Source organism: Chelon labrosus (genome assembly GCF_963514085.1).
Source record: "Chelon labrosus genome assembly, chromosome: 5".
Lineage (NCBI taxonomy): Eukaryota > Metazoa > Chordata > Actinopteri > Mugiliformes > Mugilidae > Chelon > Chelon labrosus.
Window position 1 is genome coordinate 1078890 of NC_140341.1, and position 20344 is coordinate 1099233.

Consider the following 20344-nt stretch of genomic DNA (forward strand, 5'->3'; position numbering starts at 1 on the left):
ACTCGCACAGAAGTCCAATAACTGAACACCGCTCGGGTTCAGATCAGGCATGCCGTTCCTCCCAATCACGCCCCTCCAGGTCACGCTGTCGTTGCCTACATAAGTGTTGAAGTCTCCCAGCAGGACAATGGAGTCCCCAGTCAGGGTGCCATCCAGAGTCCGTCCTTGGGCCTCCAAAAAGGGCGGGTACTCTGAACTGCTGTTCGCCACATATGCGCAGACAACAGTCAGGACCCGTTCCCCGACCCGAAGGCGCAGGGAAGCAACCCTTTCATCCACCCGGGAGAACCCCAACGTACAGGCAGATAGTCCAGGGGCAAGCAAAAAGCCCACCCCGGCCCTCCGCCTCTCATCTGGAACAACTCCAGCAAAGAAGACAGTCCAACCCCTCTCAAGGACTTGGGTTCCAGTCCCGACGTTATGTGTTGAGGTGAGGCCGACTATATCGAGTCGATAGCGCTCAACCTCTTCCACAAGCTCCGGCTCCTTCACCGCCAGAGAGGTGACATTCCATGTCCCAAAAGCCAGCTTCCATAACCGAGGATCAGACCGGCAAGGCCCCCGCCTTGGTCTGCTGCCCATTCCACAAAGCACCGGATCCTTCATGCTCCTCCTGCGGGTGGTGGGCCTACAGGGAGGTGAGCCCATGTCTCCCGTTCGGGATGGGCCCGCCCAGACCCCATGGGCAAAGGTCCGGCTACCAGGCACTCGCCGTCGGGCCCCAGCCCCAGGCCTGGCTTCAGGGTGGGGCCCCGGTAACCGTCCGGGCCGGATACACAGACTCTTGTTCTTTTTCCTCATCAAAGGTCTTCTGAACCGTTCTTGGTCTGGCGAGTCTGCCTTGGGAGGCCCTACCACGGGCAAATTGCCCCGGACAGCATAGCTCCTAGGGTCATTAGGACACTCAAACTCCTCCACCACGATAAGGTGACGGTTCAAGGAGGAGGTGGTGGGTCCAAAATGCCAGGGCTGAATTTTTTGTCCCAGTCCACTCCTGAATAAAAGTCAAATGTTTCAACATTACTCATGTATTGTTTATTAGTCTGAACAAATAAAATGATTGACATGATTTTAATGTGAAGATAAAGTGACAACACATGAACCAAAGAGAAACTGGTCCTGTTCAAGCCAACAGAGATAAAGACATCAGGCTGTGAGCAACACACACGAATTCCTCTAAATGGAGAGGGGAGGAGCAGTGAAAGTGAAAGTGAGTTTGTTCAGACTCCATTTGAGACGACAGAGCAGAGGGAGGAAAACTGAAGCTGAAGCAGAGTGAGTGTTAACATTCTTCTTCTTCTTCTTCTTCTTCTTCTTCTTCTTCTTCATGTGGACTGTAGAGGGAAGAAGAGTCAGAACTCAACACTTTGATTCAACCATTCACACAAACTTGTGATTGATCACTTAGAGTTCTGCTGCTTTTATTAAAGAGCGTAGTGTGTGTTTCACTTCCTGTTCTCAGTCAGAGTCTCTGAACAGACTGGTCCAGTGTTTCCTACTGTCTAAATAAAAGCCTCTAATGATGATGCTGTTCCAACTATTAAAACTATTTCTACAGTAGATGAAATGTCTGCACATAAAATCAGACGTGTTGCGTCTTTAAATGATGGTAATAACGTAGATATTGGCTTCAGTGACAAACAGCAGCAGCCTGTGCAGCACGTTACGTCTGGAGTCGTTTCCTCCAGGTTTTCACCAACTCTCTTTAAATAATTGTAAATCTCCATGGTCTAAAAAATCAAGAGCACAAACATCAGCTTTTAAAAAGTGGAGGTAACTTTTATTTTTATTAGTGAACAACTCAAATAGCTTCACATGCTACGTGAATGTTTCTGAGCCGTTTTCTCCGTCAGGTTAAATTCAGTTGGTTATGAGACCATGGTGGAGTAAATTAGACCCTGACGGGCCACCATAGTATTAACATTGTATGGGAAACCCTGTGTCTGTTCTAGGCCCATCATCCACTTCCATTGTTGTAATATTTAGATGCATTAGGTCAGAGGTCACAGGTAAATACCTTCCATCAAAGGAATACATTAGACTCAGATTTCATTTAGATTGATTTCAATTATCTTCATGCTTTCAGACATTTCTTAAATGTGAGGTCTTACATTTCATCAGGATGGTTTAAAAAAGGTTTTAAAAGTCAGCAGGTCAAATCAGGTTTATCTGAGTCCACCTTGTATTCTGGTAACCAGGTTTCTGGTTGAATGAAGAAATCAGCTGACTGGAGAAGACTGACTGTAACTGAAGTTGTTGTAAAGTCACTGAGTGTTACTGGTTTACCTCTCAGACTGAGTGAAGTCCAGAAGATGAAGAAAAGAGAGTCTACAGTATCCAGCTGTCTGTCTATGAAGAGTGATGACTCCAAACGTGAACCTCTAAACTTCAGTGAAGAACCTGGACCCTCAGACACAAAGTAAGAGACTGTTTCTACTGTAAACTGACCTGATGGAAGATGATGATTTTAGAAGGAAGCAGAAATGTTCTGCTGAAAGATTTCTAGTCATGATGCAGATGTTTTAGTGCAGGTAGGTAAGATCCTAGTCTGGGTTTTAGAACCAGGAAGTACTGATGGTATTTCTGTAGTAAAACACCTGAGAACCTCCATTTCAGAATGTCCACTCATCAATATTCAGATATATTTGTCCTCATGTTGAAGTCTGTGAAGATTTTCAATCTGCAAATGATTGTCGTGATGAAGAAATGTGTTGACAGAGAGAGGAAGAGGAGTCCTGTTTCTGTGGAGGAGCAGCTGTCCTGCTGTGCTTTGTGTCAGGACATCCTGAAGGATCCAGTCTCTAGCAGCTGTGGACACTGGTTCTGCAGACAGTGCATCACCTCATACTGGGACCAGTCTGCTTCATCAGGAGACTCCTCCTGTCCCCAGTGTGGACCAAGATCCAGAAGAAGACCTGGACTGCAGACAGCCAGTCAGAGCAGCACTGTACAAAGTAAGACTGTACATCTGTCTGCTGATGGACTCTTTTCTGGAAACCTGTTAATTTAATCCAGACACATTGTTGTGTTCTACAGCATGGGGATTTAAGATCATTCTAAATATCATTGTAAATGAACTCCCAGTGAAATGTCACTGCATTGTTTCTGCTCCAGAGTAATAACAGCAGGACAGAGAGGAGTGAATGCTGTGTATTACAGACAGTCACACTGACTACCTGTTTATCAGTGTTTGGTTGGTGGTGCTATTGAAACCAAGAGATGAACATATTGTACATCATTTTATTGGTAGCTCAGTCATAAATATTACAACAAGGAAGGAACAACAACAGTGAGCTGTTAGATGAAGAGCTGCAGACAAGCTGCTGAAGCTCAACCTGCTGCCTCTGCTGTCAATCAAACACTAAAACAAGAAAAAAGAGCATTTCCAATGTTTCCTCCAAAAATGTTTCATTGTGAGAAGAAAAAACTCTTTACAACACATTTAAAAGTCAGTTTTCTGTTCTTTGTGACTTCAAACAGGGATGAGTGTTTTCTTTCTGTCTCACGTTTGTTCTTCTTTCCAGCAGATGTTGGTCTGCAGGAGGTTTTAGATGAACATAAGATCAGTCTGAGGAGGAGATGTGAACGTGTGACTGAAGGAAGTGATGTAACAGGAAGTGGAACCCTCCTCAACAGGATCTACACTGAGCTCTACATCACAGAGGGACAGAGTGAAGAGGTTAATACCCAACATGAGGTGAAGCAGCTTGAGACAGCTTCCAAGATGAAGGCCCTCCATGACACTCCAATCAAGTGCCACCACATCTTTAAAGCCTTACCTGACCAACAGAGACGCATCAGAGTGGTTCTGACCTACGGCGTCGCTGGTGTTGGAAAAACCTTCTCAGTGCAGAAGTTCACTCTGGACTGGGCAGAGGGTTTGGAAAACCAAGATGTCAGTGTGGTGATTGAGCTTTCGTTCAGGGAGCTGAACTTGATCAAAGATGAGCAGTACAGTCTTCTCAGGCTGCTCCATGTTTTCCATCCAACATTACAGAAGGTCACAGCAGAGGAGCTGGCTGTCTGTAAACTTTTGTTCATCTTTGACGGCCTGGATGAAAGCAGACTTTCATTGGACTTCACCAACAGTGAGGTTGTGTCTGATGTCACACAGAAGGCATCAGTCAACGTGCTGCTGACAAACCTCATCAAGGGGAAACTGCTTCCCTCGGCTCTGGTCTGGATCACTTCCCGACCTTCAGCAGCCAATCAGATCCCTCCTACATGTGTTGACAGGGTAACAGAAGTACGAGGCTTCACTGACGCCCAGAAGGAGGAGTACTTCAGGAGGAGGTTCAGTGATGAAGAGCTGTCCAGCAGAATCATCTCCCACATCAAGACATCCAGGAGCCTCCACATCCTGTGTGGAGTCCCAGTCTTCTGCTGGATCACTGCTACAGTTCTGGAGCACATGTTGACTACAGAGCAGAGAGGAGAGCTGCCCAAGACCCTGACTGACATGTACTCACACTTTGTTTTTTTTTTTTTATATTTAAATTTTATTGCTTTTCCACACAATGACAATACAAGACAATGGCAAAGACAAATTACAAAACAAAGACAAGGGGAGGGAAGGTTAGCTGCAGTTAAATACACATTAAGTGTACATTAAGGTTCTCATATAGTCCAAGGGGCCTTGCAGAGCACTAGGCCTCTCTAGTGGATTGAGAGTCAAGGCAGCCTGTTCCATAGCAAGGATGTCCATAAAGTCATTTCGCCAGAGATCTATACTGAAGCAGTTGTTTTTGCGTTCCTTCCAGTTAAGAAGGATAGTCCTTTTTGCCACCAAGAAAGCAAGTGCAAAAATATTTTGTATATTTCTGGACTGTATACCGTCAATATCGACTCCAAGTAGACACACAATTGGACAGAGTGTAATCTCAGTATTGAGTACAGATGTTATATCATTGACAATATCTTGCCAGAATTGTTTAACAGCAGGACAATTCCATAGCATATGCATTAGTGTTCCCACCGAACCACAACCATGCCAGCACATATTTGACACCAAAGGATCAATTTTACTCATTGTTTCAGGGGTCATGTAAGCCCTATGAATGATTTTAAACTGGATCGTCTTATATCTGACACATTTTGAAATGATTGTACTATTTCTAAGTGCTGCATTCCATTGTGATTCGGAGATAGGCAAACCCATGCCACGTTCCCATTGACATTTAGTTTGTAAGTTTGTACATGGGTTCATTACAGACAGTAATTTATACATAGTAGACACAGTACCTTTTCTTTTTATGGCTGCTATTAGTTTGTTCTCCAAGTCTCTACTCGTCCCCAACTGTATACCCTTGGACAACAATGATTTCATAATAGAGTAGATTCGATTGTATGTTAACAAATTTAAATCGGTCAAACCAAACTGTGTTTTTAAGTGATTAAAGGTTATCATTTTCCCATTGTCTACAATTTGTCCCACGTGACTTAAGTTTTTTTGCTGCCACAATCTGTCTCTAAGAATTTCACCACCAGCTACAAACAAGGGGTTATGCCACAGTGGACATGAAGGTAGTGAGTATCCATTAAAGGACAGGCGCTTTTGTAGGATGGTCACTATTTCACATGAAAACTTCAACACTGGGTTCTTCATTCTAATTTTAGAGGGGTTGTACCATAGACTTGTTGCTGTCAATTCATTGTTATATTTTGATATTAACTGTTCCTCCAGCCAGTCCCAGCTTCCCATCTGTCTCTCTCTATTATATGCCCACTGTAAAGGATATTGTGAGTTAAATGCAATATAATACTGGTAGATGTCTGGTAGCCCCATTCCACCGCTAGACCGTGGTTTGGTTAGTTTTTTCTGACTAATCCTAGGTTTTTTATAATTCCAAAGGAATCCAAAAAGTATTTTGTTAACTTCCTTAAACCAGCTAGAGGGGAACTTTAGTGGGATAGAAGACATTAGAAAAGTCAGCCTAGGTAAAAGGTTCATCTTGATTATTTCCGATCTGCCCCAGAGGGATAAAGGCAGCACGGTCCATCTCTTAGTGTCCTCCCTCATAGTCTTTAATAAATCTGGAGCATTTAACTCAACCATTTTGTCGATAGGGGCCTGGATCTTGATTCCCAGATATTTCATTCCTTTTAATTTCCAGCTAAAGGGGGCGGTACCTAGATGAGATTGAAAAGTTGAGTTGTTAAGGGGGATGGCTTCACTTTTATTATAATTCACTCTATAACCAGAAAATTTACCAAAATAGTCAATGATCTTTAACACCTGTGGAATTGATTGGCATGGTTTTGATAATGTCAATAAAATATCATCCGCAAAAAGATTGGCTTTGTATTCATAATCACCGACTCTAATACCATTTATTTCCTTTTGTGCTCGCATTGCGCACGCCAGAGGTTCAAGTGCTAGAATGAAAATTAGAGGGCTCACAGTACAGCCTTGGCGAGTAGAGCGATGAAGTTCAAAAGGGTTGGACTTGATGCCATTCGTTTTGACAGTGGCAGTTGGCTTAAAGTATAGTGCCTTGATCCAATTCATGATGAAGGGGCCAAAGCCATACTTCGGTAGAGCGTAAAACAGGTATTTCCATTCTACTCGGTCGAAGGCCTTTTCGGCATCCAGCGACACCGCTATCGCTGGGTGCCGAGAGGTCTCCGCCACGTACATGATCTGAAGCAGCCTTCTCATATTGTTGGACGCGTAGCGGCCTTTTATAAACCCAGTTTGGTCAACGTGGATCAGAGAAGGGATTACCTTTTCAATTCTCATAGCGAGAACCTTGGCGAATATTTTGTAATCCGTGTTTAGGATGCTCAATGGTCTATAATTACCCATTTGGAGATGGTCTTTGCCTGGCTTTGGTATCAGGGATATCGATGCCTGCCGCATGGTCAATGGCATGGATTGGTTTGAAATAATGTCATTAAATAACATTTTCATGATGGGTGTTAGAGCGCCATGGAAGCACTTAAAGAATTCGCTACTATAACCATCATCTCCACAACACTTTCCAGTAGACAATGATTTAATAGCTAGTTGGATTTCGTTTTCCGAAGTTGGAATATCAAGTGAATCTCTTTCGTGCACAGAGATAGTTGGGAGTTTAATATCTTTGAAAAAGCGTTCCATTTCCTCTTCACTCCCACAACATTCTGTTTGATATAATGTACTATAAAAGTCAGTGAAAGCTGCATTAATGTTAAGCTGATCATTAACTAAAGCTCCATTATTATTGTAAATACTTGAAATTGCTTGGCGGTTTTCTTGTTGTTTTAATCTAAGTGCAAGCATTTTACCTGCCTTATCACCAGATTCATAATTTTTACGACGCAGCTGGAATAATGCAAATGCATTTTCTTCATGTAAAATAGCTTTAAGTTCTGTTTTAGCATCATCAACAGCTATTTTTAACTGGGTGTTAGTGGAGTCCATCATGTGTTTAGATTCTAGTTCTTTGAGTTTGTTAGTTAGACATTGTTTCTTTGCCATTTTCTCCTTTTTCTTAGCCGAAGCATAGCTTATGATCCAGCCCCTACACGTAGCCTTATAGGCCTCCCAAACAGTCTGAATAGAAACAACTGATGTAAGGTTAATGCTGAAAAACTCTTGCGTTCTTTCCTCAATCATAGATACAAAGTCTTGTTCCCTTAGTAGCAAGTTGTTAAATCTCCATTGTTTGGTTTTACTATTAGTTACATTTGGAACAAAAAGAGCAGACAGGGGAGCATGATCAGATAAAATAATGGGATGGATCTTACAGTCAATGACATTGCAAACCAAATGTTGTGAAAATAAAATATAATCAATCCTTGAGTAAGAGAGATGTGCCGATGAGTAAAAGGAGTATTCACGATTGTCAGGGTTAACTGTGCGCCATACATCAATTAATGCAAATGATTCTTGCAGTTCTTTCAGTGCACCAGACAAGGTTCCGTCTACAGGGAGGGGGCGTCCAGACCTATCCACAGCAGCATTACTAACTAAATTGAAGTCACCAGCCATAAGGATGGGATAGTCTGCAAATTCAGCCAGCAAAATATTCATTTTAGACAAGAATGTATTTTGTCCCGTGTTCGGGGCATAGATGTTTACCAAAACACATTTTTCGTTTTGCAACAGACAGAATAGAATTAAGTATCTACCTTCCTTATCAGATATTTGCTTTATTAATTGAAATGAAATTCTTTTAGAGATTAAAGTCGATACTCCTCTGGAGGCGCCATTGCCTGGTGCCGAATAAACCTGGCCCACCCATCCTTGTCTCAACTTGGCTGATTCTAATGCATTCGTGTGAGTCTCTTGTATCATCGCCAAGTCACATGACAAGGATTTCAAATGGGACAGGATTCCAAATCTTTTTGTTTTATTGGAAATGCCATTTACGTTCCAGCTAATCAGTTGGACACCATTAGAACCCATTGTACATGTGCAACTCATCTAAATCGTCCCTGCAGCTACATATAGGGGTAAGGGGAGAAAACATAAACACAAAGAATACAAAATACGTACAAACATCACCGATGCCATAAAACAAAAAACAAAAAAGAAAAAAGGCAATGGATACAGAGTCCATCACCAGACCGTGAGCATAACAAGAGGGCATAGCTGTTCCAACCCACTCCGCTCAATCCTCAAATTATTGACCTGCGGAGAGTCCGCTTGAGCACCAGCGTTAATGAAGTTCTGTGTTCAATGTAAGGTTTAAATGAGTAGGCAAGCCTACAAAAAGTCACACAGTTCAACGTTATCAATGCACTCAACCCCTCACATATTCCCATCCCTTTTTAAATAGGGAGTTTAGGACAGATAAGGCTACAATAAAGAGAGGTGGGCTTACTAGCGCTGGTGCAATTGAAAAGGCCTCGTCGGTCATTTCGTGGTAGGCTTAGGACCAGTCCTTGAAGGTTTCAGGAAGTTTCATTTTCAAGTCTTCAGCAGCCTCCACTGCATTCTTGTATATACTCGTCACACCCTCGATAGTGACAATGAAGCGCGCAGGATGCAGGATGCCGTAACGCACAGACTTATCCTTTTGTAGCGTCTTTTTGATGTTGTCATATTCCGCTCGTTTTTTCCTGAGCTCCATCGGTAAGTCTTGTTGTATCCAGAATGCTTTCTCTTCCCAGGCAAGTTTCTTTTTATTGGCCGCTGATTGTAGAATCCTCTGTCTGTCGTTCCATCTCAGAATGCGCACGATATAAGGACGGGGAGGTTCATCGGAGCCCGGCAGTGGTCGCCGGGCACGCCGCTGGCTCTCCACCTCAGGTGCCGGTTCCTCGCCACTGAGATCCAGGATGTATCTCAAAATATCATCCAGCACACCAGGAGTTGATTCTAGACCTTCGGGTAGACCCATGAACATCAGATTTCTCTTCCGAAATTCAGCTTCCATATTATCCATTTTTGTTTGTAGAACGCCCATATTCTTGGTCAGGGCTTTCACCTTTTCGCTGTCGGAATTGATATCAGACTCAAGAGTTCCGATCCTAGTTTCCACGTTCGAGATTCTATTGTTCATGGCGCGTGTGTCTTTCTTCAGATCTTTAATTGAGTTGGTTACTTCAGTCATTTTAGTATCAAACAAAGATCTGAGGTTTGTAAACTCAGTCAGAAGGTGCTGCGCCCATGCAGGTGTCTCTTCTTTGTCCATGATTTGGTTGATTGCAGCACGCCGCTGATTAGTTTTCACTATAGATCTTGTTTCACGGGAAGGCCCAGCTTTAGACATACAGCCAAATCTTGTGATTATGCTTTATCATCACGAATCTCGAACTTTTGTTAGTTAAATGACCTTTAAACTGCGAAATCAAACATTTTGAGGAGAGCGGTGTGTAGGAGCGCACAGCACGCCATCCTCTCAGTCACGTGACCGCGAGCAACCTATAGTACTCACACTTTGTGATGGTTCAGACAAAGAGGAAGAAGAACAAGTACCATGAGGGACATGAGACGAGTCCACAGGAGCTGATGGAGGCTGACAGGGAAGTTCTTCTGAAGCTGGGGAGGCTGGCGTTTGAACATCTGGAGAAAGGAAACATCACGTTCTACCAAGAAGACCTGGAGCTCTGTGGTCTTGATGTGACAGAGGCCTCAGTGTACTCAGGAGTTTGTACAGAGATCTTCAAAAGAGAGAGTGTGATCTTCCAGAAATCAGTCTACTGCTTTATTCATCTGAGCGTTCAGGAGTTTCTGGCTGCAGTCTACATGTTCCACTGTTACACCAACAAGAAGACAGAGGTGCTGGAGGACTTCCTGGGGAAGAAATACCAAGAGAAGAAATCAAACTTGTCTTTTCTCAAGAAAAATTTTAAACACCTTAAAAAGGATCCCAGTTGTGTCTCATCTCTGGATGACTTCCTGTATGGAGCCATGGAGAAATCCCTGCTCAGTAAAAATGGTCACCTGGACCTGTTTGTTCGCTTCCTTCATGGCCTCTCTCTGGAGTCCAACCACAGACTCTTAGGAGGTCTGCTGGGTCAGAAAGAGAACAGTCCAGAAATCATCCAGAGAGCCATCAACAACCTGAAGGAGATGAACACTGATAAAATCAGAAGCATCAACATCTTCCACTGTCTGATGGAGATGAACGACCTCTCAGTTCATCAGGAGATCCAAGAGTTCCTGAAGTCAGAGAACAGATCAGAGAAACTCTCTGAGATCCACTGCTCAGCTCTGGCCTACATGCTGCAGATGTCAGAGGAGGTTCTGGATGAGTTGGACCTGAAGACGTACAAAACATCAGAGGAGGGACGACGGAGACTGATCCCAGCTGTGAGGAACTGCAGAAAGGCTCGGTGAGTCCTGATGTGATCATTAACAGAATCAGTCAGTGGAGATTAGTAGTTTAGTTCTTCACATATACACAGGATTACATTATTGTCATTATTCTTAGTTTTACCACAAACATTATACATCAGTTGAGTTGATTTCTGAAGCTGTTTAAAATGCTGTGAGTATAAAAATGTAGATTCTTTTAGTTGGTTGTGATGTTTGTTATTATCTATTATGTATTTGTAATAATTGTTAGATTCTATATTCTTTTTAACCATTTCTTTATCTTCCTTTGTGTGATGGAGGCTTCATGTAACCCTGATAAAACTAATGAAGGAGGTTGTGCTGGAGGTTTTTGAGACACACAACATTTTATAGTTTGTTTTATTCAGTAAGTTTAGTGGTTTAAAACCAGATCTGTATCATTTTCTAAAGATTACTGAAGTCATTGTGACCATGGAGGATGCTGGGGGATGCCTCAGTGCTTTTATTTAAATGACATGGAACAAAATGACCACACTCAAATTACAAGTGTCATTTTATTAGAGGTATATTTTTACATTATTTGTCCCAAGATGTTTTCTACATGACATTCTATGTAGGATGAACCAGTTTAGTTCTGTTTGTAATCTGTCTTCATTTTCTTTTAGATCGCCTTCAGGCTGTAAGATCATCATACAAAAACACAAATATTAGCATTCAGTTGTAATGCATCACCTCTTAAAGAGAAACTTCATATTCACTCAAGCATCAATCAGATATCCTGGGTTCAGTTAACACACTGTGTTTGTATAAAAAGTGGATTCCTTCTTGTCAAGTGTTTAGTTTCATTTCTGCAGCGTTTGGCAGCAGTCATCAGATTTTTCCTGCGTATGGACGTGAACAGTCGTAGCTGACAGTAGTAGGTAGTCTGGATCTAGAATATAAATGATCTGATTTCATAACAGATTTTATATGTTTTCTAATCACAGACTTACTGGATGTGGACTCTCTGAGACTCACTGTGAAGTTGTGGCCTCAGCTCTGAAGTCCAACCCTTCCTATCTGACAGAGCTGGACCTGAGTGATAATGACCTGAAGGATTCAGGAGTGAAGCATCTGTCTGCTGGACTGGAGAGTCCAAACTGTAGACTGGAGACTCTGAGGTCAGTTCACTGACTGGAGCTGTTGTAGGTTTTCTTTATTTATTCAATTCAAATCATTGACTGATGTGTCAAATGTTCTTTAGTTGACAAATCTGACAAAGTTTCTCATTTTTCTCAAATGTTGTGTTTTTCCAAATGGCTGAACAATCGTTTTTCCTTGTGCCTCCAAATAGAAGTGAAAGACTTGAGCAGGGTTCATTTAAAGGTGACAGAAGTGGAGTCATGACGGGGAGATGATGTGAGCCTCCACAGGTTCATGTTGTGCTCCATCAGTCAGTGAAGATGAAGTCAGTACTGATGAGGCTGTAGAGTGTGTGAGGATGTGAATGAGGCTGTTGAAAATCTGATGATAGCAGATAAAAACAGGCTGCAGAGAGTCTGAGAGAGAGACAGGTCAGAGAACATACATAAAAACGTAGGGATTTTTGTTGGCTTTCAGATGGTGTAGGTCTGATTTGTGTAGGTCCTATGGTGTGGACTGTAGGTTCCTCTGAGCGAGGAGTGTGCTGACCACTTTTCGAATTTTTCCCCATGTGTGTGTATGTGGAATTGTCAAAAATCAATTTCCCACCTCGCCTTTCTCAATCGACTGAGGCCACAATTTTCACAGTACGTGCGTGGAAAAACACAAAATCGTAGAGGACAAGCGGGTGACGCTCACAATGTGTTCGTTTTCCCGATAGGACTTGTAGTTCTTTATTTATGAGCATTTGTTCGGACCCCTAATCCTAGGGTCCAGTTTTTTTGGACCTCCCTCTCACTCAGTCAGAGGTGAGAGGCAGAAGGAGACTCCAAACAGCATCTGGCCCTGGTAGCCATGACAACCGGACCCTAACGAGCTGACACACGCAGCAGAAGAGGAGCACATTCACACAGACACAGAGTGCCAAAACATTATGACCCCTCAACCCATTACACCACTATGGTAGGGTGGCAGAACCGATCACCACTAGTGATGGGAACGGCAGTTCTTTTGACTGTACTGAATCACTAGAATCAGTTCATTAAAATGATTCGTTCAAAAGATTCGTTCACCGAATCATTCAGTGCTCAGCAGGAGCCCTGACTGCATAATGCACACATGTGAAACTCAAGGCCCACGGGCCACATCCGGCGGTTGCCAAGGCAACCACTCAGCATATCTGTATATCGGTCGATATAGTTTACAAATAAAAACTCAAGTCACAGGCATTAGAGTATTAAATACTAAAATATGTTAATTAATATGTTAATGGAGATTCTTATACAAAGACATAGTAACGTTGTACCAGTTAGCAGACAACTGACTGAATCAGTTAGCCTACTGTTCCACGGTAGCACATACAGCAAACAGAAAACTTACTAAAATATAAATGACAACATCACTGCAGCTAAACACCACTCTGTTAACATACATGCTGTCTGTATGTTAACATACAGACACCCGAATTAGCCCTGACATGTTTCCTTCACTTTATTAGGGTAAGTGAATTTGCAGAATTATTTGTATGTAAAGTGTTTGTGCCCAACATAGCTGAACTAGCAGTAGAAGTTAACTACTAGCCGACCAATTAATTAGCCTTAGGCTAGCCTTCCCCCGGGGGGTTGGCTGTGTTGGCCCAACATGGAGGCTAGCCGGGAGCTAACCCATGGTGCTAGCCACCAGCTGACTGCGGCGCGCTAACCCACGGGGCAGCCCGCTAACACGTGGGGCTTCCCGCGGCCCAACACAGAGCCTAGGCGGGGGCTAACCCGGAAGCTTATTGGCACAGTCAAAATTTCTGCAGGAATTTTCTTGTCATTCTTCTGCCTTCTTCCGGCCAAAATTCTACCGCAAAACTCGTCTCAGAGTTTTGAAAAAAAATAGACAAATTGTATATCCACACATGCGCCATGACTTTTCTAAGCGATTCTTCCAACGGTTTGGGAATAATTGGCAAAAATACGGGCAGTGTTTCCGATTGAAATGAATGGAGAAGGCCGAAAAATCGCCAACATTCAAAAATGACCACCTTTGCTTTGCCGAGCGATAACTCAGCAGTGCTTTGTAGTAGAAAAATGCTTCGAAGTTTGTACGAGGCACGGGAAGTGTAGCTTTATTTTTCCTGAAAACAACATTTAGGGTTAGGTCAGGGTCACACCAGGGGGCCACAATTTTTCATCGACACTACCAGAGGGCCACATAAGACCGCACACTTAACCAGATATGATAAAACTACCATTTTAAATGTGTGTGTTTATTGAAGCAAACAAAAAATAACCACTTACTGTGATTTTTTTTTTTTTTATTATTATTATTAATTTGTGCATTTTTACACTAAGAAAGAGTTCATCATTTCCCCTATATACCCACTCTACCTCACCACTATCAGGAGTGGCCACTGGTAAAAAGTCGCTGTTGTTTGCATACTTTTGATTTGAGTTCCGCTACGATAGCAGCCCTTGCAGCTTCAGTATACTTCTCGTATTTATCTTTGTGCAATGTGTTATAGCGGCAACTTAAATTGAAATGGCAGATAACGTCTCTAAGCAGACTAAGCACATAGGTTTGCCTTTACATTCTGTGAACAGATAACCTTCTTTCACCTGAAAGACACGATTTTCTGGATCAAGTTTTCTCTCTCCTCCGCTCTTAGCCATGGCTCAACGTCTCTTCTTCACTGGTAAAGAAGACCCGGTGGAAGCGTGTACGAGGTGGCGTCTGCATTAGAGGCGCCATCTGGTGGCCAACTGTGTCATTACAACTGATGCCATTACATCAGTGCTGCAGAGGATACATTTATAATTTTCAAAAATTAATCTAAGGCATGTAGTCATGGCAACGGCCCCTGACGAGCAGACACAGCACAGGTGAACACAGAAGGTGGTAGAAGGTTCTCAGTGGATCACAAAGACTGCCAAAACATTAGGACCCTTCAGACCATTATAGCATTACAGACACAGACTGTCAAAACGTTAGGGACCCTCACACCATTACAGCAATACAGACTCAGACTGACAAAACATTAGGAACTCTCAGCAATTACAGAATTACAGTAGGGAGGCAGAACCCACCATGATCCACCCGGGGGATTGGCCGCGGCAGGCTAACCCGTGGCAGGCTAACCCGTGACAGGCTAACCCGCTGCGGCCCAACACAGAGCCTAGCCAGGGGCTAACCCGGAAGTTTATGTCGTCACCAGCAGCATTGGCGCAGTCAAAATTTCCGCAGGAATTTTCTAATTAGATTTAATCTTTAAATTTTTATTCTTTATTCAGATTGATTAACTGCAGGTTGTCAGAGATCAGCTGTGATTATCTGGTCTCAGCTCTGAAGTCCAACCCCTCCCATCTGAAACATCTGGACCTGGGTAACAACAGTCTGGAGGATTCAGGAGTGAAGCAGCTGTGTGGTTTTCTGGAGAGTCCAGACTGTAGACTGGAGATTCTGAGGTCAGTTCACTCTCTGTTACTGTTGTAGATCTGATATGTTTAATCACCAATTGAATCTAATTCATGTTCATCCAGAACTTTCCTCCATAAATCTGTAAATGTCCTTTAGTTCAAGACGAGTGTTTGTAGCAGAAACTGTAGAAAATGTCCACTGTTAGTTGTTAAAGTCAATGGAGCTTAAAGGCTGTTAGGACACAGTTATGTTGAGCTTCACATTTGAAACCTGAACACATCTGGTTGAAGTATTAATGATTTAATCTACATCTTTTATTCTTTATTCAGATTGAAGAGCTGCAGTTTGTCAGAGATCAGCTGTAATTCTCTGGTCTCAGCTCTGAAGTCCAACCCCTCCTATCTGAAACATCTGAACCTGAGTTACAACAACCTGAAGGATTCAGGAGTGAAGCAGCTGTGTGGTTTTCTGGAGAGTCCAGACTGTAGACTGGATACTCTGAGGTCAGTTCACTGTCTGTTACTGTTGTCGATCTGATATGTTTAAACACCAACTGAATCTAATTAATTTTTATATAAATCTTTATTGTTCCTCAAACTGAAGGCAAACACAAACACATTTCTATAACTGTATAATGCTGATAGCTGCATTCCTGGTCAGCACACACAGATGAGATCATGTGTTCAGATGCAGGTGTTTGAGGTCGGTTAGTGTCTGATCTTCCTGCTGTTTCATCATCATTCAGTCACATTTCATTTGGAGTGAAACCTGCTGTGATCCATTTATCAGTCCATTCTCTCTGAACCACAGCTGCTGGAAGGAGATCACACACCTCACACTGTCACATATTACTGTCTGTAGAAGACATGATGAAGATCCACAATAACACAAGGACAAAGTCAGTCAAACATGTCTGAGTAGATTTAATATACATCTTTTATTCTTTATTCAGATTGACCAGCTGCAGGTTGTCAGAGATCAGCTGTGATTATCTGGTGTCAGCTCTGAAGTCCAACCCCTCCCATCTGAAACATCTGGACCTGAGTGACAACAGTCTGAAGGATTCAGGAGTGAAGCAGCTGTGTGGTTTTCTGGAGAGTCCAGACTGTAGACTGGAGACTCTGAGGTCAGTTCACTGACTGTTACTGTGGTAGACCTGATATGTTTAATCACCAACTGAATCTAATTCATGTTCATCCAGAACTTTCCTCCATGAATCTGTAAATGTCCTTTAGTTCAAGACGAGTGTTTGTAGCAGAAACTGTAGAAAATGTCCACTGTTAGATGTTAAAGTCAATGAAGCTTAAAGGCTGTTAGGACACAGTAATGTTGAGCTTCACATTTAAACCCTGAACACATCTGATTGAATTATTCATGATTTAATCTACATCTTTTATTCTTTATTCAGATTGTGGAGCTGCAGTTTGTCAGAGATCAGCTGTAATTCTCTGGTATCAGCTCTGAAGTCCAACCCCTCCCATCTGAAACTTCTGGACTCGAGAGAACACAATCTGAACGATTCAGGAGTGAAGCAGCTTCTTGACCTTGTGAAGAGTCCAGACTATAAACTGGAGACTCTGAGGTGAGTAGAGGGTTCCAGTCAGTCCATGCTGCTTCCATCAGTATTGTCCTAAACACAGTTAGTATCAAAGATCGAGTGTTTCCTGTAAACCTGCAGCTTCTCAGTGAAGCTGTGAGAGGATAATGGAGACATGCTTCAGGATTGGACAGAAAGACAGAGAGAGAGACAACAGTCAGCCAATCAGATGAGCCAGAAGCTTGTTGTGATCATGTGTTTGAGTTGATGTGAAGACGACTGTTGTTGTTGTGTTGATGTGTCCAGGAAATAAAGCTGGATTCCAGCTGACAGCCTTCCAAGATGTATAGAGACAGTGGTGGTCATTCATCAAATCTGATGAACAACTGATCACAGCTCTGAGATCAGTCTGACTGAAGCCTGCACATCACAGAACCAGCATTACATTTAGTAACCATGTGCTCTTTCTACAGAGCAGAACCTCTGCTGAGGTCCAGTCATCACATTTGTATATATTTGCTCCAGTGCTGCTCTGAACAGAACTGAAGTCCCTGCTGCTCTTTATACTGGATGAGCTGCATCACTGACTGACAGCTGATGAAGGGAGACTCTGGAAACACTCATTTATCTCCTCTCTTCTTTCTTCTTCTCTCTACAGATGGTGGTCATGGTCTTCGTAAAGAGGATGATGTGTGAGCTGAGAGAGGATGAGCTGTGTCCTGATGATCCAGAGAGTTTGAAGCAGCAGCAGCAGCAGCTTGTGTGTAGAGAGACTCTGACTGCAGATAAATGCTGCAGAATAAACCACATGTTCAGCAGAAACATGAGCTAAAACACACACATTCTACTCACAGTGATGATATAAGTAAAGTGACTAAAGTGCAAATGTAAACAGTAAACAGTAGTTACAGGGAATATGTATTTACAAGTTATAGCCGACGTAGAATGGGTAAAAGGCGTAAGATAAAAACAACCAAGAGTCTCTGGTATGTGAGTATGGGGGTGTGGGGGAGAGGGAGGTTGACTGTACTATGGTTGTGTGTGAGCTGGAGAAGAGTCACAGAGAGAGAGAGAGAGAGAGAGAGAGAGAGTGTGTGGGGAGGAGTTGAGGAGGAGGATGGCTTTTCTCCTCTGAGTTCTGCAGGGGTCTTTGGTTTTTGAAGTTTTACTGCCAAGTTGAGTGTCTGTTGGTCATGGATATGTTCTTACAGGCAGGCCAATTATCTTAGAGCAGACCGAAACAGTGCTCTGCAGTCGGTTTCTGTTGTGGAGGCTGATGGAGTGGAACCCGCAGGTTATTGAGAAGGTGATGATGCTCTCAATAAAACTGTAATAAAAAGTCTGTAGAATGTCTTTGCTGACTCCAAAAGAGCTGAGTTTCCTCAGGAGGTTGTCAAAGATGGTGCCCAGATATCTGAACTCCTCGACCAGCTCCACTGGCTTCCCATGGATGATGGTGGTAGCTGCTGTCGTCAGGTCCCTCTGCTTCTTGGAATAAGTCACCACCATCTCCTTGGTTTTACTGACGTTCAGTTCCAGGCGTGAGCTGTCGCACCACTCTATGAACTCCTGAAGAGCTGGTCCGTGGTGATGTGAGGGTCCCGACAGCAGAGACAGGAGAACTGAGTCATCAATGTACTTGACCAGGTGACAGTTGGGCTGTGTGGATCTGCAGTCATCGGTTTACTGGATGAAGAGCAGGGGTGATAGCATGCAGCCCTGGGGGGAGCCAGCCGAGGTGAAACGGAGGTCTGAGAAGGTGTTGTTGACCAGTACTCTCTGGGACCTGTTGGTGAGAAAGTTCAGGATCCACAGAATTAACTGGTCATCTAGGTGGAAGCGGGAGGAAAGTTTTGTGGCCAGGATGTGGGGCTGCAGGGTGTTGAATGTTGAGGAGAAATCAGCAAACAGTAGTCCGACTGAAGAGTCGGGGTGCTCCAGGTGTTTGTGGATACTGTCCATGATGACTGTCTTTGTATCATCAACGCCTTTGCCTGCGCGATATGCAAACTGGAATGGGTCAATCAGGGAGTCCGTTGTTCTGATGATGTGGTGTTTTATGATCCTCTCCATGGCTTTCATCACTAGGGAGGTGAGAGCTACGGGTCAAAGGTCATTCAGGGCTTCTGATTTAATTTTTTGGGGGGATAGGGATGACAGTGGAGTGTTTCCAAAGACGAGGGACAGTGCTGCGGTCCATGGAGCTCTGGAACACGTCCCCTAACTGCTGATGCTGGAATAGAATCATGAGAACATCTGAGCTAACTCTGGATCTCATCCTGTTTTAAAAGGTGAAGGCTGATCATTTTTATGTGTATGTTCTTGTACATTTATATCGATAACAATTAACAATTGTCTCAAGACTCTGTAGAGAACTCTGAGCATGAAACCTCCAGAGCAGCACGAAGGCAACGGTGGAAAGATAAACTCTTTTTTAACAGGAATTCATACATACATCTGATTAAAGCAGACATGTAACATCTAAACATGAAACACACAAGAGTACAAGATACAGCTGATGATGTTACATGAGAGATTGATCATCAATAAAAAGATTGATAGAGCTAGTGTTCAAAATATTAATTGTAGAAACTGTGAGGGAAATTCTCAGATGAGAATTGATGTTGATGCTTTATGGAGTGCTGTTTCCACATTTGTGTGTAGATGACACTAAAAGGTCAAAGGTGTGTTAACAGGTCCAGTTTGGTGCTGGTTTTACTTTTTCTTCATGTGGCCAATGAGGCGCTACACTATATTAGGCAGGTGGCCATAATGTTATGGCTGATGGATGGGTGTATATACATTTCTCTGCAATGAAAAGATGAGGTAAGGTAAAATGTGTAAAGATGATGTAGAGTATCTAAGTCTAGATGTAGACTAGTATCAAAGCTAGAATGGTGATGAGATATATTGTGTGTATGTGTAGATCTATGGTTTGGATGTTGTCTTATTATCAGGTCATTATGATAACTGGCTAAACAGTTTGTGGACTGGTTGATTGAAGCAGCTTCTTCTGTTGACCTACTGTAATATGAATGAGCAGAGAGGAGGGAATCTTCTGGTCAGTCTCTGGCCTGAACGTAGAACATGAAGCTACATGCACGTGTGCCTGCACATCAGCGAGCGCTGCAGTGTCCAGACCTGTCCATCAGAATCAGAATCAGCTTTAATGGCCAAGTATTTACACATACAAGGAATTTGGCTCCAGCAACTTTTCTGTCTAGCACAGAAGCAACTTAAATAAGTGAAATAAAAATAAAATAAAATAAAATAAAAATAAATCTCAATTTGTACACATAAAAAATAGGATATGAGCAGATATATACACTAAAAACCAGAGTTTTGTACAGTGACTATATACAACAGTGCAGAGTTATGGTTTATTGTTCATGTGGATGGTTTCACACTCTGTGTCTGCTCAGAGTTCATCAGAGCGACAGCCCGGGGGATGAAACTGTCCTTGTGGCGGGTGGTTTTGGCGTACAGTGCTCTGTAACGCCGGCCTGAGGGGAGGAGTCTAAACAGGTTGTGACCAGGGGTCTGTGGAGATTTTCATG

General features: G+C 43.0%; 2 protein-coding genes across 2 annotated transcripts in view; both read left to right on the forward strand.

Annotated features, from left to right (window-relative positions):
* The window catches only part of LOC311488731 (uncharacterized protein), a gene marked incomplete at its 3' end in the record, with an annotated part of 331706 nt that overhangs the window by 288024 nt on the left and 23338 nt on the right, over positions 1-20344 (forward strand). The gene's annotated exons all lie outside the window — the stretch shown is intronic.
* LOC311488463 (protein NLRC3-like) lies at positions 1040-16836 on the forward strand (the record flags this gene model as incomplete). The annotated part of the gene is made up of 10 exons (XM_084545188.1): positions 1040-1275; positions 2294-2419; positions 2719-2954; positions 3525-4462; positions 9857-10764; positions 11713-11886; positions 15124-15297; positions 15580-15768; positions 16218-16376; positions 16659-16836. The coding sequence occupies exons 1-10, from the start codon at positions 1181-1183 to the stop codon at positions 16834-16836; spliced, it is 3177 nt and encodes a 1058-aa protein (XP_084401314.1). The 5' UTR covers positions 1040-1180.